General features: G+C 44.2%; 4 protein-coding genes across 4 annotated transcripts; 2 read left to right on the top strand and 2 right to left on the bottom strand.

Annotated features, from left to right (window-relative positions):
- Window positions 1-3,292: 3,292 nt before the first annotated feature.
- On the top strand, window positions 3,293-5,407 carry E1B28_006754 (uncharacterized protein; the record flags this gene model as incomplete). Its single annotated transcript, XM_043151449.1, has 5 exons — window positions 3,293-3,586; window positions 3,644-4,368; window positions 4,428-5,017; window positions 5,079-5,278; window positions 5,342-5,407. The coding sequence occupies 5 exons, from the start codon at window positions 3,293-3,295 to the stop codon at window positions 5,405-5,407; spliced, it is 1,875 nt and encodes a 624-aa protein (XP_043012544.1).
- A 473-nt stretch (window positions 5,408-5,880) lies between these two features.
- Window positions 5,881-7,036, top strand: E1B28_006753 (uncharacterized protein; the record flags this gene model as incomplete). The annotated part of the gene is made up of 8 exons (XM_043151448.1): window positions 5,881-5,934; window positions 5,999-6,074; window positions 6,128-6,169; window positions 6,236-6,302; window positions 6,354-6,606; window positions 6,658-6,730; window positions 6,780-6,886; window positions 6,941-7,036. The coding sequence occupies 8 exons, from the start codon at window positions 5,881-5,883 to the stop codon at window positions 7,034-7,036; spliced, it is 768 nt and encodes a 255-aa protein (XP_043012543.1).
- E1B28_006752 (uncharacterized protein) lies at window positions 7,037-9,457 on the bottom strand. Its single transcript, XM_043151447.1, has 10 exons — window positions 9,101-9,457; window positions 8,945-9,033; window positions 8,723-8,884; window positions 8,413-8,674; window positions 8,258-8,352; window positions 8,090-8,201; window positions 7,781-8,032; window positions 7,562-7,720; window positions 7,297-7,490; window positions 7,037-7,233 (listed from the first exon to the last, which is right to left on the bottom strand). Exons 1-10 carry the CDS (start codon window positions 9,288-9,290, stop codon window positions 7,144-7,146), a joined length of 1,605 nt encoding a protein of 534 aa, XP_043012542.1. The 5' UTR covers window positions 9,291-9,457; the 3' UTR covers window positions 7,037-7,143.
- A 2,693-nt stretch (window positions 9,458-12,150) lies between these two features.
- E1B28_006751 (uncharacterized protein) lies at window positions 12,151-12,459 on the bottom strand (the record flags this gene model as incomplete). Its single annotated transcript, XM_043151446.1, has 3 exons — window positions 12,151-12,189; window positions 12,240-12,293; window positions 12,361-12,459. 3 exons carry the CDS (start codon window positions 12,457-12,459, stop codon window positions 12,151-12,153), a joined length of 192 nt encoding a protein of 63 aa, XP_043012541.1.
- Between the last annotated feature and the right edge of the window lie 8,987 nt (window positions 12,460-21,446).

Here is a 21,446-nt window from a genome sequence, read left to right as displayed (position 1 = left end):
AAACTCATCTGTGTTCCATCTCCACTCAATGCTGGCAATGGCAGTCCACATTGAGTATACCAATGCCTGATTAAATCTAGGATTGGGAAATCTAGCAAGTATCTCAGTCCACAACTTGAAATAGACAATGGAGTAAGTATTCATGATTCTGAGATGAGGTATGGGTCAATACCTGGCCAGGGTGCATCATAACAGCATTTTTGCATATAAACTCCTTGACATCCTCAGGTACATCAATTCTCCAGTACGGTACATGCTCATCTTCATGCTTGAATGTGATGTGTGCTTCATGAAGGTCATCAAAAACTGTAATGTGAAGCCAGCCACCACATGGGAATGTATCCATCTGAATCTTGTCGCAAGTTTTGTTTCGATCATTGAGCTTCTTCAGTTTTCTTGCTGTTTAGAGTTCTGGCAACAATTGTAGTGAAACCGTATAGATGGTGTTCTCCTATGTTTGTAGAGAGACTGGTATCTATCAATCCATATGAGTAAATCATAGAAATGAATGCGCTGGGTGGACCTCTTACATGAAGCGATACTGCATTACCTCCCATACACTCTCTGCCATGTAATCTGCTGTCTTACACAAGCTACCCTCGACATACACAGGCTCAATATTCACTCGAGCTGTTACAGAGATGATACGTTGCATGTCACTGTTGTATATCAAAATAAACACGTGCCTTTAATCTCCGTTAGAGTATATAGTTACTAAATATGTACCCTTACACCTCAGTGTCAAACCACCACTGAGGTGTAAGTCTTCTATTATTTTCCCTTCTTTGGAAGTACTCATATTACCTTCTATAGTATACATTCCTTTTAGATATTCCCTATTATCATAGTGTCAAACCACCACTGAGGTTATACATTCCTTTTAGCCACTCTCTCACACTCCGGAGCTCTGAAAGACTCCGACATTTCTCTGTTCTTACACGCTATTCAACACTGCACATCACAGTCACCCGCTGAGTCTAAGTTCAGTCTAATAAGGTCATGAAATTATTCAAGTGAAATCAATGAGAAGTCGGCATATTCAACAGAGTCGGTATGATTGCCATGTGTGGCATCCAGTGTAGACACACTTTGAGAAGTGTCAGGTAGATCCTGAGCATTTTTAAAGTTAGATGAATTTATTTGAATATGAACAAAAAATACTTACCGGTGGAAAACCCATCTTTTTAGACTTATTTTTGGCATTTTGGTTGTTTCGACAGCTTGAGCAAGTTTTACTAAAGTCTCCATTTGCTTTTCGCTGAAAGTCTGAGACCAACCTGGTCTTCCTATAGCTTGAGCATTTCTGCTCTGCCAAATCCAACATCAAGAACAAACAGGGAAAATTTGAAATTTTCATTCAAGTTGGATACACGTCGAATACATTACAACTGACAAGGCCGTTGAGACTGCACGAGATGCATATGTCGCCACAAGCGTCAGGCTCTGTTGTAGGAAATGTGCTGGCCGATTAACGTTTTGTACTATCATCAGGCAAGTGTTTATAAATTTTTACAAACCTACCTCAGAGAACTTGTTCCCGTCAACTATTGGCATTTGGCTTCCATATGTGAGCTGATATGTATGTAACTTGAATGACTTGACAGAAAAAAGTTGTGTTTTTGAGCTGGTTATGGTTCAAGAGGCGTGCCGCAACGATGACTCGAAAAAGGTAGGTGTTTATAAGTATCCATAGCCCATCAGTCACAGAATGTCACAACAACATCATCCCAGCACCATATTGGCAAATCTCGCATAGTCAACACACTGCTTGCGACACATTTGATATTTTGTCAGATAAACAAGACATGGCTTAGCAGATTCAAACTCCGCATGGAGGATTGTGGCAGATGTCACGTGCAATGGAAGTTGTAAAAAAAATCGAGAATTCATCAGCAAAATGACATAATGCTTTTCAGCTTTTTTAGGCTTTTTTGATGGCAGGCAAGCCACAAGCCACTTTTTCGTCGCTTTTTTAACCATATATAGATAGGCGAAACCGAAAAGCTGTCATTACGGTATTCAACTCTTTTCAAATTTTATGTAATTCAATTTAATTCTATTTGAGTGTCCACACTCAGCACTGACTTGTCCCAAAAGGGATATAGATTGCGGCTTGTCAGCTTTCTCATATTTTTGGTGGGGAAAAAGCCAAAAAAAGCTGAACAAGCCAGCAATGACTGTTTACTGATGTTGTGCAGCCGCAAATTGTTCTTATGCACTATAAATTGACATAGAACTCAATAATTGGTATATGAACATATCCCAGTAGCCTTTGAGCACCATCTCAAGTGAAAAACTTAAATCTGACAATCGTTGTACCCAAATTTGGCCTTAAATCAGCAATTTTGATGCCTTGATCCTCTGCTGAAAAGGGCTTCCCTCCATATTCCCTCAAAGTTATTACATAGATGAGTAGCTTAGAGGTAGGTCTTTCAATCCCGAGTGTTGTGGCACAAGAAAACTGAGCAGGACAAAAAAAAATTCAAATTTATAAACACCTACCTGGTTATAAAGCCATACTATTGTGGGTATGGATATGCAACACGTCTGAGATCCATTTACACACACCACATACTGTCTTAAAAATTTGACCAGAACAGTGTATTAGTGCTCAAATTGTTAACCTGAATTTAGCTGAATTTTAGGAGACTTGTACGAAGTCTCGGAGAGTGGAACAAGAAGTGCAAAACTTTTTGTCACATATCGTCACGTCCAGCAAGACATCGGCAAGACATTCTGCACAGTCAAGCCTCACTGTCGCCTACCGGTCGATTGGGGACTTTTGGGACTCGTTTTGCTTATTTTACACTACCTTTCACTCCCCCATCTCTACAAACTTGTATTTAGCCTTATCAGTGTTGTTTACATCTTGCTATGTCTTGATATTTCTACTCTACAACGAGAATTACACTGTTCCTGGCTTGTCATGCCATGATCACCACAGACACTTCACTATATGTTAATTGTCTTGTTGGATCCTGTGTATTCCGGTGGCCACAATTGTACATACAAGCTCGTATGTACTCTAAGAAGCTTGTAAAAAGTTGTCGAGCCCACAAAACGACGGGAACACTCTGTTTTATGAAATGTTACATACCCCGGTACCGGTGCTTTACATATCGAAACCCAAAATAGTAACCGATGATAGTAGTTTTTTTTTTCCAAGCGTCGGCCAAGCGTCGGCGATCGGTTCGGTTTTCCACGTGGCAAAGCAGTGCCGCGAGCCTCCGCTGGCCCACTACCAGCCCGCAGCTTATATTAGCATGTCTCTTGCTTCATCTGTTCACATTCCATGGCATCCTCCTCCTCCTCATCGTCCAACTACCTGCAGAGAACGCCTTCCAGCATTGCTGAACTAGCTCAGAAAGCCCGTAACAACCCCTTACGAGAGAATCAAAGCCTCAAATACTACCTCAAGCATGCAGAGAGTAATCGAAGGGAAGCTTTCAAGTTCGCTGAAGCGGGAGATCTAGAGTCTGCATTTATCTTCTTTGCGAGGACAGCGTCTTTGGTGTTGGAAACGCTACCCTCACACCCGGATTATAAGACGGCGTTGGATGATAACCAGAGGGCAAATCTGAATATGGTGCGTCCGTAGTTTATTCTTTCTCTCTTGTCGCGACTGACGATGATCTCTTTCCAGAATGGACAAGAGATTATTGACAACCTTGGACAGCTGAAAACACGAATCAGCGATCGTTACGAGGCATACAGGAGAGACCATCCAGAGGTAGAAGAATCTCACCAACGAGCATTGCAAGCTCAAATCGAGTATGAAGGATCTCAGAGTATTCAGTTACCGTCCGTTCCAGATGATCGAGAACGGAAAGACAAAGCTTTGCAGGAAGCTCAGGACAGGGCAACAAAACTTAGCGACGAACTCGTTCAACTTCACATGAACGATCCCAACCTCCGTGCGAGAGCTAACATTCCATTTGCGACGGAGAAGGCTATAGAATCTGCGAGGAGAGCAGCTTGGGGTCCGAGAGAAAGGCCGCCTCATTCTCAGCCATTGTCATCGAGGAATTCGGACGAAGTATTGCGGGAACGCACTACTAGGGCTCTTGCTCTCAAAAGTGCAGTCGCCGCGGCTGCTACGAAGAGTGCACCTGCTTATGTTCCTATGCCAGCCCCACCAAGGAGCTCGCCGTACTCGGTTGACTATCCAACGACGCGGCACAACGCCACTGCGGCACAGACATCTCTCGGTATGCCTGTTGCATCCCCAGTTGTAAACCCTCGTCGGGGGCGACCTCCGTCGTTTGTCGGCCCGCATGTGATGCCTTTGGAGAGTCCGACGAAATTTGATACCGGAGACACGACAGATACGGAAACATCACTTGCACCGACCAGGACACCGTCTCGAAGGTGAAGAAAGTAATCTGGAACCAAGTTTGGATCACTCAGGCTGATTTTTACCTCTCCAGCACATTCTACCCACCTCCCGTCACTACGTCTACCTTCTCCTCGATGCCTCGGCCAGACAATCCAGTAAATTACCCTCAGCTCATGTCACAACACCAGAAGACTCAAGGATACGCACCATCCGATCATCCTCTCCTGTCACCGACACATAATAGTACATTTTCGATACCCCAGCCCATCAATTACCCGCACCTTCAACGCCCACCAATGACTCCTTCATATCGTTCACGATCACCGTTTGCACCACCTCGACCCCCTCTACCTACACCCGTTGTGAGCACCCCCGTTCCAACGACGGCCCCTTCCACTACCAGCAATCTCCCCGGTCTCAAAACCGTCATCCTCCCACGCTCCTGTCTTGCTCGCTTCCTCGGCATCGCTGGTGTCAACACGAGCCGGAACAGGGAAACCTGCGGGTTGTTATTGGGCCGCGAAGTGCGCGGCAAGTATGTTGTGTCGACGCTTTTGATTCCAAAGCAGCACTCGACGAGTGATACGTGTACTATGGATGAGGAGGAACTAGTCATGGAGTTTACGGAGGAGAGGGGGCTGATTACGCTTGGTTGGATTCATACGCATCCTACGCAGAGTTGTATGCTTCGTTTCTTTCTCCTTCATTTGTTTTCTCCTGCTGACACGCGGTCTTCTTATAGGCTTTATGTCTTCCGTAGACCTCCACACCCACTGCGCCTTCCAACTGATGCTACCAGAATCGTTCGCGGTCGTGTGTGCACCTAGGTCCACTCCGAATTTTGGGATCTTTAGGTTGACGGATCCGCCGGGGTTGAGTTTGATAAGTAATTGTAAGGTGAAGGAGGCGTTTCATCCGCACCCGGATCATCCGATCTATACTGTACGTTTCTCTCTCTTTTCTCTAATGAGTTGGCTTGACAGCTAATTTCTGTCTCTTTTGTAGGATGCGGATAAGGGACATGTGCAGATGAGAGATGCAGCGTTGGAGATCGTGGATTTGAGAGATTGATTTTTTTTGTGGATCTTTTATTTCACCTCCAAATGATTCCCTATAACACTATTTATTTTACGTGCTGTACGTATCATGTACGGCCTTGATATGGTATCGCCGTTCATCTTACTACGTTGTATGTGTACATTAGGTCCCTGGCATCCAATGGGTCCGAAGGGGATGTAATTCATACCTATAGCTATACCTACTATAGTATAGTACTAGTGTCGTTTAAGCGTCACCTCAGTTGGCTTGTCACACAAGCTGTCACATCCTTCCTCCTCGTTCTCTTTAGACTCCTTCCAACCCGACCTGTGGGGAAATGCCACACTCACACTCTGACGCAGAGATCGAAGAAGGTTATCCGTCTTCCGCGTTCGATTTCCTCCCAAACTGCATTTTCCTGAGTTTCCCAGAATTACAGAACAACGTCACAGTCATGATCACGAACACTCGCCAGCACCGCGAAAATCAAACCTAATGAAGGTGACATGGATAAAGTCGCAAGTACCCTCAAGCAATTCGTACGTGGCTGGAGTGAAGAGGTGTGTTACGCGTTTGTTTTCAAGTTTGACCTTGTGTTGATCGTCGGAAATTTGAATTTGAAAGGGTAAAGAGGAACGCGAGATGTCGTACGGACCGATGAAAGAAGCCCTTTTGGCACATTTCCATGATGTTCCGGAACGTGAGAGGTATAACGCTCCCTCCTTGTTCTAATCCATCCTGTTCTCTGTTCAGGCGGAACTTTCGCGTTCTCGTTCCGGGTGCAGGCTTGGGCCGGTTAGCATACGATGTAGCAAGTCTTGGTATAAATCGCCGATGGCACCCGCTAATAACCGACCCCAGGCTTTACTTGCCAAGGAAACGAATTCTCGCATTACATGCTCCTCTCTTCCTACCTCATCCTCAACAAGTAAGTAAGCCCCACCACCCAGGCTTTGCTAATCGATTCCTCTTCATCAAGAACAACTCAAGCAAAATCCCACACTATCTACCCTTATATCCAAACCTTTTCCAACGTTCAAAACCGGGAAACTCTCCTCCGAGCGATATCCATCCCAGACGTCGTGCCCTCTCTCCCCCGCAACTCGGATTTCTCGTTGGTTGCGGGTGATTTCGAGGAGATTTATGGGAGTGGACAGGAGTTAGACGTGAACGGGGAGGAACTGCAGTCTGGGATGTGGGATGCGGTCTTAACTTGTTTTTTCATTGATACGGTGAGTGCTTCTTTCTTACTAGTTTCCCCCCGTTACTGAGGGACGATCCAGGCGAAGAATATTGTAAACTATCTCAGGACAATACATCGGATTCTTGCTCCTAGTGGGGTATGGATTAACATGGGTGTGTGTAAATCTTACGATCCCTGTTCGCCTCTGACTGATTTTCTCAGGCCCCCTATTGTGGCATTGGGAAAACAACACCACGAACGATCCCTCTGTCGAGTTGGATCTAGAAGAAGTCAAAGAGCTCGCTCGGAAAATCGGTTTCCAGATCTCTGTCAGTTTCATCCTTATCCCTGTGCGATTTTTCTTATTCGGGGATTTATTTTAGCACGAGAGGACGATAGACGCTACGTACGTCACGAATTCAGAAGGAATGCTAGGATATACTTATCGTGCGGCTTTTTGGACTGCGACGAAACTGTAGCTGTTAGTTTGTCCAAGTCAAAACAAAGAGTTCTGTTTTACTTTGAAGAGCAATTACATGAAAACTCTGTAGAGACCTTTCACCATAACAACTACTCGTCGGAAGCCTCAAACTCCGACTTTCTCCTCCTGACTTCCCCTCACACTCTCATTATGATCAACTCTACGTCCACGCCTACGCCCCTTCTTCAACTCCATCTTCTCCTTCCTCAGTCTCTCACTCTCCCTAATCCCAAACCCACCCCGGAACACCCCAATAACCTCCTCCAAACTCAGCCCGGCCGTCTCGGGCAAACATATCAAAACGAATATCCATCCGAGGAGACAGAGACCTGCGTAAAATCCAAAGGCTCCAGATGGCGTGATGCTGTCCATGAGCGAGAGGTAGGTTGAGCCTATCAGCAAGTTGGCAGCCCAGTTCGTGGCTGTTGAGAGAGAGGTCCCTATGCCTCGAACTGTGTGAGAGGGTAAAATTCGATTAGAACCGGTGGGTATAGTGGGGAATGTATGGCAACGTTTTGCTTACTTTCAAGCGGGAATAGCTCCCCCTGCTGCCACGGTACATTCCCAAGCCCAGTTGCGTAGGAAGCCACGAAGAAGATCATCGAGAACAAAACTACTCCAGACCAGGACTGTGGGTAGGCCGTGTGTTCGACCAACACTCCACCGGTTTGTTTCGTCAGGTCTTAATAAAAAAGTATGTGGTCAACTCCAATCGTCGTTTATGAAATAGAGGGAAACTCACAATGAAACGCAACAGCACCCAATGTTAATCCAACGATCATCCCCGGTGATGTCCAAACCATGATCCTTCTTCTCCCGATGATATCGATATACTTCAACGCGACGAGTGTAAACACAAAGTTCGTTCCTGCGACGATGAGGCCTACGGCTGTAGGCTGGTCGAAACCGATTTGTTTGAATAACGTGGCGGAGTAGTACATCAAGGTGTTGAAACCGCACAGTTGTTGGAAGGCTTGGAGACCGCAGCCGACGACTGCGAAGGCGTGGCCGTCAGAAAACCAAGCATTGGGAGGGATACTGGGGTACGTACTGAGTGCGCGACGGTTAACGCCTTTGAAGAAGGTCAAGTGGAGACGTTGGATGAAGGTGGTGTTGTTGGCGATGTCGATACTTTGTTGAACCGCGGCTTGGAGGACTTTGACCTGTGAAAAGAAGATACGAGAGATATGGTGCGGATAGGTAGAAGACATTTACTTACCTTCAGATCCACCTCCTCGGGTTTGGCATATGCATATATCCTCGCCATAATCACACGAGCTCTTTCAACTTCCCTTCTTCGAATAAGTACACGAGCTGTTCGGGAAGATATTCAACTCCCCGCGGTTCGAGAAATTGAATATTGAACAGACTCACGACTCTCAGGCAGGAAAAACAAAAACGCCGCCTGCAACGCCGCTGGTACCGCACCCAAGCCGACCATCCATCTCCACCCTCCATGTACATGCGTGAATGCAGCACCGATCGCGTAGGCGATTACTTGTCCTAGAGTGATGGCGCATACGTTTAATACGACCATACGACCCCGTAGACGTGTGGGTGAAAGTTCTTGGATGTATAATGGAGCTACGCATGATGCCAGGCCTACGCCTATACCAAGGAGGAAACGGCCTCCAATCTATTGGTGGATTTGTGAGCTGAAAGAAGACAGAGCAGAAAGACATACCATACTCCAAACATCATGACAGACCGCTTGTGCAATTGCACCACCTATAAAAACGATGTCTGCGATACCAAGAACGGGTTTCCGACCTGTCCAGTCGGAAAGAACGCCTGCCACGAGGCCTCCAATGAGTGCGCCTAGTGTTGTTGCTGATGTCATGAATTCCTAGCGAAAATTTTCAGTAAATTCAATGGATTGCGACTAAAAGCTTGTTCAGCTACACACTTTCTGCCCATTGGTCAACTCCAACATTCCACCACGAAGGTCAGTACCAATCGTAACGAGTGCGCCTGATATGACTCCCGTGTCGTAACCTACAAAAAAAAGAAGGAATGATTTTCGATGTCTCTCCTGAAGTTTCATTCTTTTAACGAAACATACCAAAAAGTAATCCCGAAATCGACGAGCACGAGACCAACATCCAAACGAACCAAGTCGTCCTTTCTTCACCTTCTGCGACCACAGCTAGCTCGTTGATCTCGCCATGATCCAAGTCATGGAAAATGTTGCCCAAAGCTTCCTCTGTCGGTGAGATATTCTGGTTTGTCGGCGTATGCTTCTCTTCTGGCATGATTGTGAGTGGAGTGGGAATCCGAGCACGACGAAAAATGCCTTCTTCATAATATTTATAAAGAAACAGACCGACCGTGACCTGTCATACGTTAACCCGCGATGTAACCTTGAGGTCTATATGGTCATGAGATGGACGGGACTGGTGATGGCAATAAGGAAGCCTTGAACAAACTGTATGTATGCATTTCCTAGGGTTATGTAAGTACTAGAATTTGTCGGATCATGATTCAAAGTCGCTGGCAGCTAACCCTTCCTCGTCTTTTGAAGTTCAACAGGTGCGCATGGCTTCTCTTGTATTCATTCGCCGACGCGAACCCGTGGAGATGCCCTCCCAGCCGTGTGCGGATGTTCAAACGTTCAAGCTCAAGCCCAGCAGAGTCTTCTTGTGAGTTATCATCTGTGTGCCGAAACCGTCGCCCCAATCGTCGTAAATCTCAAAGCCTACAACCAGGCTCGAGCATCCATCGAATATGACAAGGATGTCGCTCTCACCGCCATTGAGGGCCGCGGAGACGCTACCGCGGTTGCTTAAAAGCGTGGCTTCACACTCTCGTCGCTATCGTAGACTTCCAAAGTACTAATCACTAAATTGAGGAAACGCCGGTATAGCCCGGTATAAACTTGTGAGTAATCTAATCATATAAAGATCTTCTACGATATGCTAATCGGTGATAAGTTCGTCTCTAATGGTACCTTAATTATGCCTATCTCCCAGCGGGCTACCAACATGATGTTGCAACCGTAGCAGGTTACAACTCTGGATCGGGTATTGGACGACATGACATCAGCAAATTTCCGGCCACGCTGCCACTCCGTTATATACCTCGGGATCCGTTGTCTGGACCACAATCCGAGGTACCGGGTGGCAGGGCCATTTAACAGAACTCCGGGGTTTAGTCATCAGTAAAATAGCAACAGGTTTTTCAGAGCTTTTTTGAACTTTTTCATACTTGAACTTTTTTGAACTTTTTGATGCCTACTTGATGCCTACTTTTCTCAGGTTGTGGGAGGTTTTTGCTCCTTATCTCCTTATTGTACTTGGGCAAGACGTGGGAAAACAGTCAGGGAAGCGAACTTCGTGAAAGTTACTAAGTATCTATCTATCTAAGTCAATTCAAAGTCCGATTCTACTCCGCACATCACATGGTCTTGTTGACAGGTTGCGGTTTTTGCTTCCTCCATTTCTTCCTCCTCCTTCCTCCATGACTTCTTAACAGGCCACAATCTGAATTCAAAGGTATGTGCACTTTCTTCAATTCTGTTTCTTATATGAAAAAATTACTATCACAGTTTCTCCTCTTTGAGTCTTCCTGCGTACTATTCAAGCTTTTACAGCAGCTTCAAGTGGAAATAATCTGATGGACTTCCTGAGCAAGGTGGTAGCGGCGCTTACTCTGCGAATGTAGTTTTTTGGTATGTCTCTCTGTCTGATTAGTGGGTACATACTACTTCAAACAATCAAGCAACGCAAAGCTTAGCTTCCTGTTTTTTTTTACCCAGCGCACTAAATCAATTTCCGGAATTCTGCACCTGCCATCGTTGCTGCTTCTCGTCTCATATCCTCTCGGAAAAATTCCTGCAATCTACCGAATCCTGTTACCTCATTTGCCTTCCTAGTTCTTTGACCCTCGACCCCCCCCCATCAAAATCCTTGCTAGTACTTGCCCAGCTCGTCGTTCAACTCTGCGACCCCCTAGGATTAGGTTCTAAAAGGCAAGTTACATTTGTTATAAGTTATATTAATGGTCTGTTGACATTATCTCTGTAGAGCATTTCTCAATCGCAAGATAGCTACCACTCTGACACCAAGTAGATATAAGTATGAATGTTATTTTGTGGTGAACTAGTATCAACGTAGATCTAATATATACTCATTCTGTGAACATATTTCGGATGACTGAAATTGAAAAGCAAGGGAAAAGAACAAAAAAGTATACAAAAAGTACATGAAAAAGTGTTTAAGGCTGCAAGGACACCCTCCTTACCACACTTTTTCAAGGTAACCACACTTTTTTGGGGATACCCCACGTTCGGCGAAAAAGTTTGGCTCCTTGGCTCCTTATCCTCCTTATCCTCCTTGAAAAACCATGTAAGGAGGATTGCTCTTTTACTGATGTATAAGAGCCTTGTGACACTGTCACGTCTGTGTTGCGAGACTGTTGCCCATAGAGAAACTCGTTGGCACACTTGAGGGTGTTTTCAACGAGCTGTGGCCAATTTCAGCGCGTAGTGAGGCATAGTAGGCGTAGTAAGGCGTTGTAGGCGTCACAGGGTATTCAGAGAGTTTGCAGTGGGTTGTGGAGCGCAATATAGACGTTGCAATGGCTGCAACCCGTCGAAGCCAGTAGTAGCAATTTAGATGAATAGTGGCTATCGGAAGGGAGTTACCACTCGAGTTCACCAGACCCTCAAAAAAAAATAATTTTACAGTGGCCACGAGAAGAAGAAAATATAGATTGTATTTTGTGTTGATTCTAAGTAAATAAAAGCACATATACACCAGAACAGTTGAATACATATGTAGAACTTGTCGGATGTCCGGCTACCACCACAAACAGCATATAGATTTGAAAAAATATCAGTGACGACATAGTAGTTGGGAAGTTGAGCCATGACTTACAGAGCGTCCCAGCATGATCCTACCGAGGGAATGGTCAATGCAGCCCCTAGCGTCGACGTCAGTCTTCGATGTAAAATGGAGTAGAGTCGAGGCTGACCAATTCCCATCATCGCCTGTAGCACGACGAGTGTGACCCAACAGTGAACGAAGCCCACTCCGAGAAATAATCCTGCCATGGCTGTCGCACCCTGACTGTGTTCAATGAGTGATGGAACCGTTGACGGAAGTAGTAATGATTTCATGCACTAGGAATGTACAAGTCGCTGACTTGGCCGCACTGTAAGGTTCAATGAGTCAATTACTCCAGATCACGATATCAAGACATACAATGAGCAGCAGTGAAGGTAAACTGGTAACCACTAATGAGCCAGACCAAGTCGCCTGATAAGATAATGAGTAACAGGTAACAGGTAACGAGATTGAAGTAAAAAGAAAAGATGCAACATACCTGAGAGCCACGAGAAACAGAAGAAGCCGCTGCAATGTTGACCATAGCATGGCGATGTTGGGAGCCAAGGATCACGAAGAGCCTTGATGAATGCTTCATTGCTTCAGGTGTTCGAAAGTGTTGACAATGACAATGAGAACTGCCATATCTCGCTCTAAAAACAGCGCATATACCATCAAAAAATACTCAGAAACTAAGAAAGAGGAAAATAAAGCGCACCATGGTCATAACATAACCTTCCCATAACCTTCTTGTCGTTCTGTGAACCACCACACGATAAGTAACGACTTCAGAGTGTTGACTAGCCGTGTATCTGATGGAGGTGAGTCGGACGACCAGCATGATGTCTGTAAAGAAAGGGTGTATAAGTACGAAACCAGACGTTAAAAGAGTGGGAAAGAGGCGTACAAGTCGCTCGGATCAGATGGGGGAGGGAAGAAAGAGGCGAAGAAAGGGACATGTACGTGGGGCGAGACTTTATAGGATGTCAATGTTTGTTGGAATTTGGGCTCTGACAAATATTTCCTGAGTATGAAAGTCAAGCTGATATCGAGAAGACATACACGTACAGATCGTGCACAATGACCGGGAGTACGGGCACTAACACCAACAGCTGATGGTGCTTGCACCAGAGAGCCACAAGTAGGTCATTGTAAACATCATCAAGGGAGAAGAGGAAGAACGGGCCTCTGAAGATGCGTCAAGGTGGAGGAGGTGATGGTGGTAGAGGTAAAAGATGCGTGGGAAGCTTGGTATGGACTGCCAGACTGTCATTAACAACCGAGCAATCACCAACAACATCGCAATTGAACGCCACTCACCCCGGGTTGCCCAATACAACGCTCAAAAATGCGTTAATATGGCCATAATTTGCTGCCACGGATTGCAAGGGTAATACATGGTAGTACAAAATTTCAACTATCTTACATTGGTCTCACATCTGATTTTGTAAAATAGTGACTCTATTGTGGCACTCTCAAAACTCATACAACACATAGCAGATGTCGGAGCAGGTTCTACCAGCTTTCGATACCATGACGAGACTGTCATAACAGTATTGCAAGACTGTAATAACGATTACTACCCATAATACAGTGTTATAACAGTCACTACTCATGGTACCGGCATGGCAGCGTGGCCGAATTTTTGCTGATGATTGTAATGGATGAGCAAGGTCTATCCCGTATATGTGTAGGCCGTAGGGGCTGGCCGAGCGGTACGCTGTCAAGTACACCACCAACTTGCGCTGAGGTCCAGTTGAGGTCGGATGTTGAGGTCAATCGATGTTCACAGTCGACCCCGAGCGACCTCCCATTGAGGTCAATAGAGGTCAGAAAACAAATGGGGAATTTTTTGATGATGAAGGGTACCAACAAGAGGATGAGGTTAGCAGAATTACATAGCATCAGTAAACAATCATTGCTGGCTTGTCCGGCTTTTTTTGGCTTTTTCCCCACCAAAAATACGAGAAAGCCGACAAGCCGCAATCTATGTCCCTTTTGGGACAAGTCAGTGCCGAGTGCAGACATGCAAATAGAATTAAATCAAATTACATAAAATTTGGAAAGAATTGAATACTGTAATGACAGCTTTTTGGTTTCTCCTATCTATATATAGTTAAAAAAGTGATGAAAAGTAGCTTGTGGCTTGCCTGCCATCAAAAAAGCTGAAAAAAGCCTAAAAAAGCCAAAAAGCATTATGTCATTTTGCTGATGACTAGTACTGTCATCATTTTAGCATAAGCCAATATACTTACAAGAATTTTCTTGACAGAAAACGAACTTGTGAAAACTGTTAAGTCGATTTAGACTCTGACTCTACTCCGCATATCACATGATGTTGTTGACATTTTCCCCATTGCAACGTGTCTTTCTTCTCTTGCTTCCCTCACTCATCCTCCACAGCAGGTTCAAGTTTCAAGAGGGCTTGGTGGTCTGTGCCCACCCGTGATTAATTTTTCCAATGTGAGGACATTCTGAAATTGGTATGTCTCATATTATTAACTCTATTTATTCGTCCTCAGTCATCTTATATCTCAGGCCAGCCATTACCTTATGGCGTAACAACAAAGTTACTCGCCACCCTCAAAGCCTTTCTGGCTGCTGGGGGAAGACTGCCAATAGCAGTCCATTATTTGGTGAGCTTGTACACATTTCGTTCTCAATTCAAATGTCTCACTGTCTCAACTCAGCCCCTTCAGACTGTCGTTGAAGTGCAACGGCGCTATGCCAAGCAAGCTCTGGACATCAACGACCTGACCTAACTAACTGGAGGCGGCGGCTGGGGTATTTGCCAAGAGGTGTTCAATCCGAAAATTTTACATATAAGGTTCCTACATAGACATAAGGACCCCTGGACCCCCTCCCCCCCCTGGACCTTCCTAATATGGAAATTTTTGATTACCAAATGCCCGGCAAGACCAATTTCCCACATTATATTCCGATATTTGATGTGTCATTCTCACTTTCCCCTCTGCTTTGCTGCCTCTTCGTGACATCTACCATCACAAAAATACTTTTCTATGGGCTTGCCAGCTAGACCACAGCAGCACAGGTGATACTATAAAGAGCAGATAAGATAGACAGCCTTCAAAAGTATTAATAATCCAGATATGATGGAGATAGTACCTTTTTTTCGCCTTTGCTATATGCATGCACGAAGAAAAAAAAAGATTGTTTGTTTCAGTCTGATCAATGAGACTTGATGCGGAAATTTGAGCAAATTTGGATAGCTAAATAAGGAAATTTTTACTGCCACAACTGGGGAAAAGTGCATTTCCTTTTAAAAACAATAATCTGGATCCACACACACTGATTTGAGATAGTATCACATCTTTTTGGGGGTGCATGCACCTTTCAAACATAAGGTCCTCCAGGACCCCCCCTCCCCCTACCCCATGTCTCAGAATTTGCTGGTGAACACCTCTTGGTATTTGCCTGAATGCAACAAGTTGAGTGCCTGCCACTTAGTCGTAGGGTTGAACTGACACGTTGCAATTTTGTTTACAGGGTATTACCTCACGACTGACTGACTGCCGCTTGTATGGCAAGTTTATTTTCCTGAGTCAATACTCCAAGATGAAAATGATGATGAGTAGTGGAATGAAGATTTGCATGGTGTCTGCCTGGGGTCGCAGCCAGGTTGGACTCTCCTTCATGTCTTTGATTCTGGTGTTTAATATATCTACTGGCTGCCATTGTATCTATATGTAGTATCAATGATATTATTCAGTGGATACCCTATTTCCCAGTATTGATTAAAAAGCTCCTGGAACCGAGGTTCTGTAAACATCATTTGTTTTCCCCGACCTCAGCATTCGACGTCTGCCGAGGTAATACAGATGTCCTGCGAGGCTCAGGTAATATTCGGGTAAAACATGACAGATTACGGGACCCTCGAGCTGACCTCAACAAATGTATGATTCGAGGAACTTCGACCTCAGAGCTTAGTGGGCAAGGAACCTCGACCGAGGTCCGCTTCCCGAGGTTGTGGGGACCTCACCACAGGTTGGCGGTGTAGTCTAGTTGTAGTCCCATGTAGTCTGTTGTATTGCAGGTTCACAGATGGTGACCATGAGCAATACAATAATGGGCGAAGTATACCACTCAAGAGTCAACCTAATATCAGAGCTACGGGAGTAGCACCAACACCAAATCAACCCAAAAACTAGTAAACCTCCGTGTAAAGTCTATCAATAACTCTACACACCAGGAAAGATTGCAAGGGTGGACTGCTTGGCAAAGGTTACGCACAAGATCACAGTCTCAATATCCTATGAAGGTCTTATGAAATCAATGTGTAACTGCAAGTGTAAAACACCACAGCTATGGGAATTCTAGGGTTTGTAGGGGCTCTGTTTTTTGTCCAGTGGACTAAGTGGGACTGTGAATTTCGTCTACGGTAAGGCTAATTCGAACGATTGGAGACTATTGCCCTCGACGGACACGAAAACTAAGTCCTCGACAGACACGAACGCTAAGACCCTCGACGGATCACGAAACAGTAATCAAGACCTCGGTGGCCTACGGACGGATAGTTCTCTAGTTTTGACCTCGACGGTCTCGTATAGTTCAAATCAAATCTTATCGTTGCACTGCACAAAGACAGGGCAAATCTCTCTATTGGTGTCAAGAGCAATTACTCACGGGCAACCCACTCAGGACTTTCCTACGCACGGGTAGTACTTACTTACTACGGATACATGAGCTGCTTTTATACTACTTCTATGCTAGCTTTGTAATCCTATCTCTACTTGTTTCATCTCCAAAAATAATGCACTGTAGCTACAAATCCATGTGGAATCTTATCGCTAGGGGCTGCTACATGTGCAGAATCTTGTCTACGGAGCTTTTCCATGTTCGAATCATATGTTTTGGACCAATCTGGACCGTTCTTCATTCTTGTTTCAGCATGTAGAATGGACCTACATAGGCGTACCATATGGTATTTCCTGCCTACGGACCTTATCCTGCATTGCAATGTTATCAAATCATATGGACTTTGTGTGTCCAAGTAGTTCCAGCATATGGATCCAGAGTTCCGAATCGCCGTAGCACATGAACAGCGTGGACTCCGAGATTCGTTGTTCATTCCTGCCTGGTTCCTAGGTACTCTATCTGTGATCTGGGATCTGTATCATGTCTTTTTATCTTTTCCTCAGATCGGGACTTGATCTACGGTCATATCAAATTTCTCCTAGTCTGTGTGGTCCTATGTCCGATTTCTTGTCAACTAAATCCCCCGTAGAAGTAGGTACTCCTAGTATGAAGGTCTTTTGACTCCGTTAAGTTCTGCTACAAATGGTTCTGTGAAGACTACAAGTCTTCTAATAGTACAATCCCTTGATATGCCAGTGGATAGTAGAATGTAGAGAGTAGAACTCGGTGAATTACCGCTTAGGTCCTCTGCTCATAGTGTTCTACAGGTTTTGAACAGTCATACAGTTTTCTGACACGATCTACAGCTCTCTCTAACTGGTCTAGCTGCGCCTACGGCACATTCTACTATCGGCACTAGCTTTAACTAGCAATTCGGGCTCACTCTAGTCCTTAATATGATAAATATCGCTCCATAGCACTGTTTAAAGTGCAAAAAGAACCTTGTAGCATAGTCAACTAAGTCGCATTATCGGGCTCACTCTAGTTCTTAATATGATAAATATCGCTCTGTAGCACTGTTTAAAGTGCAAAAAGAACCTTGTAGCATAGTCAACTAAGTCGCATTAACAATATGACTATCAGGTGGGTTAACCCCCCAGTGTTGAAATTAGTCAGCGCCATTGCCTCCCCCCTCGACAGCCAGCTAGACCGTGCAGCTGTCACTTCTAAACTCTGGAATTTGGCGAGTGCACTTGTTACTATGTCTGTAATTTACCCTAAAGTTTTTTATGATTCATTTTTTTATTAGCGTTCTTGATCACGTCTTAATCAACTTGAACCAAACTTGAACACAGGACGAACGTGTTATTGATTTGGAATGGACGTTGGGAAGGGACTGGGAACGTTACATACTGTAGAGCCATAGGAAAGAGGTGAGAGATTACACGGTGTGTGGGACCACAAGAGAATACATGGTATGGTCCCACATGGAACCACCCCAGATAGTTGAGTTCCTGAGCTGATTCATTCAAGAAAAAATTATTGTAAATGACAAATTTGTGTTTAGTGAGGTGTGGGCATTGGCATGATAACGGTCTAAAATCCAGAACGGGAAGCTATGACAGGCCGTGACTATAAAATAGCGCAAGTCAGACGATTTTTCTGTCCAACTTGCCCTCAAATGGTGACATACCTAATGCCTCAATACCACTCATCCTCTCCTTCTCCTCGCTTCAGTGGTGTAACCCCCCTTCACCAAACCCATGCACATGCATGGTCTCTACATCGCCAGGCTCAGTGGACAAGTTTCTGATAGAGAGGAATGACGGCGAAGAGCCACCTGCCAAACGCATCAAGAGTGGTCATTCATCTGCACAAAAAATGTTACCCAGATCCTGGATGTGGCACTCCAACCCCCATAGCATCGCTTATTGTGCCATTCTGGTAAGTATTTCCTTGATTTATTCCCTGCACACCAACTAACAGCGCTATTCACCAAGCTTCGGTTCTCACTCTCAGATGCCAGTACTTGGAGCTCCGACCTTCCATTCAATTATGAAGGCCGCCTATACAATTCTACTGTTGACTACTTTGAAGATGTTGGATCTAATTCTGAGGACGACAAGGTTGTCAAGGGGCTCTTGGCTGGTGGGCAAAGGCAAGTACTTTTCTGGTATCATTGAGCTTATAGTTTTACTCACTGAGACTACCGTAAACTAGGCATATTTTTTCTTGCTGTGAAGCCAACACATCCACTTCCTCCGACCCTCCACAAGGGCACAAGGATACCCTTCACATGCAGCTTCGCTGTAAAGCTGCTGCAGCCACTGCTACTCCTGCATAGTCTATATCAAGCTGTAGTTGTACATCAGTAAAACAGCAACAACTTTTTTTTTTTTTTTCAAAGCTTTTCTGAACTTTTTCATACTTGAACTTTTTTGAACTTTTTTGAGGCCTACTTTTCCCAGGTTTTTGTTACTTATATCCTTATTGTACTTTTACAGAATGTGTGAAATAATCAGGGAAACGAACGTAAAAGTAGCTAAGTTAATTCAAAGTCCGACGTTACTCCGCGTGTCACATGGTCATGTTGACGAGTCGCACAATTCAACTTTCTTTTGCTTCCTCCATCTTCCTCCCCTCCAGGTCCATTCGGAGCAATAGTAATTGACCCTCAAATCAAAGGTGTGTCCCCTTTGTTCTCTAATCATCATAATCATAATTCTGCCTTTATAACCAAGGTTGCAACCATGGTCATTGTAACACCGACACATCTCCATTCTCTTTCTGCACACCACACAACAATGGACAGCAGCCTCAAGTCACCAGCTCAAGGATTAGCTGTATCAAGACTGATGGGATGAAACTCCAGTGCAATTTGGTATCAAAACTGGTGCGTGTTCAATCCTTTTGATGATTCTCTACTAACCTCACATACAATAGACATAATGAAAATCAGAGTCTCAGCCCCGCCGCCATCCACCAACTGAGTCCACTATGCCAACCCCATCCATTACCGGCCTTGACACTATTCCTTCTGCTGTACAGACGAACCTCAGATAAGTTCGTCTTTGTTCCCGCTGTGGTCTTTTCACTAACTATCATATTCAAATAGTGTTAAGCTCCTCCCTGCAAGTGGCTGATCATGATACTTACAGTGATGGCTCAGATATGTTTGTATTATGTAGAATTGTTTGTTACCTGTCCTTGTGTATGCTATGCATTGTTCTGACAATTTTGATATGTGATTAAGATAAAAGTATAGAAAAAGTATAGAAAAGGTGGCCAAGGAGGCCAACTTTTTCCTTTCCTTATCCTCCTTATCAACTTTTTTCAGACAAGTGAACTTTTTTAGACTTTGTGGACGTTCCCTGGAAAAGTATGCTATCGCAATATAAATCGGAAAAGACCTTAAAGATGCATATTTATACAATTTTAACACTTATGAGTTATAAATTATGGGATTAATAGGACTAGAGTGAGCCCACACTTCTAGTTAAAGCATGAGCCTCTACAAGAGACTTTATCCGTATGAAATGTACAAAATTAGGAAAGATGAGAGACTTCGCCGAAGTTCAGAAAACTGTACGAACTTCGGGAAGCAGCCATTTAGAAACCTTCGTTCTTTTATTGAAAGGCCTTGTCTTACTCCTGGAATGCTCATAGCGAACATAGGGATTTTATTATACACTTTATTGAAACTTCAACGAAGTCTGGTTGGACTGCTCAGGTATATGAAATTCTCGGATATAGAAATCCAAACAAGGATAAAGGAAGGAATATCCAATTCTCATGAATGGAAAAAACAGAAGAATAGGAATTTCTCGGAAAACCAAGGAAACACAGACTTCAGCGAAGTGCACGTGGTATTTGATTTCAAGAGAGAAACCTTGGGGACAGGGCCTAGAATCGAGGCTAGATCTTCTCCAAAAAGGAATAGAACAGGAACAGGAAGAATGGATACTCCTGAAACAGGGACTCGTTCCCTAGGAAAAACAGGAGAATGCGGACATGTCAGGTACTTCAGCAAAGTCAAGTCCCTACATCACAACCAGGAAACAAGGAACAGATATTCAGTTTAATATTCGATTTGGCACTTCAGCACATAAAACTCTTGTATTATACCCGATTAAGCGAGTTTCCATTCGACTGAAAGGGATTTCATTATTATTTACCAGTTTCACACACATTTTGGACTTTTACTATTATTTATTAGAAAAACCATATATAAGGAGGGCAGGAAAGAGGGATTTTCCCTAGCAACCTATGAGAGGAGATGCAGTTCACCTACTAGGATTTGCTCGAGATTTGACCTTTGCCCCAGTCTTCGCTGAAGTTGGTGTTCTGTGTTTGGAAGGATAGATTAGATTATTGCAATTGAATTTGGTATTGGCATATTGTCTTGGAATTGAACTCTGGATATTGAAGTCAATTTGGACTTATATTGAATTTGGATTGCTATTGTCTAGTTTGGATATTGAACTTGAAACCGAACTTCGGTGAAGACTTGTAAAAGCTTTGTTGAAAAGTCAGATATCGAATTTTGGGATTTGTGAATCCTATTGTCACTCTTGTAGTGAAAGAACCTTGATTGAAACTTCTATAAAACCGAAGACCCCCCATATTCTATCTTTCTTGGTGCCTCTTAGTGAAAACTAAAGCCTTAAGAATACTGACTTCCACCCCTTACACTTGTGTATACTCTTCTTGGTGTGGATTTGGTTTGCACACTTCATGCTTGAGGTGTGTTTGCTAACCATATTTAGTGGTGTTACACAGCATTATTAACGCGTCCTTTCCTCCTTAGCCTCCTTATCATACCCTAAAAAACCTTATAAGGACATTTGTTATTTTACTGATGTACTAGTCAAACTTGTAACTTTCAGACAATATAATTGTTTACGGTTTCCTATCATTGCGTGTACGTTAGATATTACATTGAAGCTCAAGTACCAGTGATTCTTCTAGAATCTAATGGCCTCCCATAAC

Source organism: Marasmius oreades, chromosome 3, assembly GCF_018924745.1.
Source record: "Marasmius oreades isolate 03SP1 chromosome 3, whole genome shotgun sequence".
Lineage (NCBI taxonomy): Eukaryota > Fungi > Basidiomycota > Agaricomycetes > Agaricales > Marasmiaceae > Marasmius > Marasmius oreades.
This window is presented reverse-complemented; position numbering and strand designations above follow the sequence as displayed.

Excerpts from the sequence above, each read along its gene's own strand:
- E1B28_006752 (XM_043151447.1), bottom strand. The coding sequence starts at position 9,290 with ATGCCAGAAGAGAAGCATACGCCGACAAACCAGAATATCTCACCGACA. Across the intron at positions 9,034-9,100 it reads GATTTCGGGATTACTTTTTG|GTTACGACACGGGAGTCATA; the intron begins GTATGTTTCGTT and ends TTTTTTTTGTAG. Across the intron at positions 8,885-8,944 it reads AGTTGACCAATGGGCAGAAA|GAATTCATGACATCAGCAAC; the intron begins GTGTGTAGCTGA and ends AATTTTCGCTAG.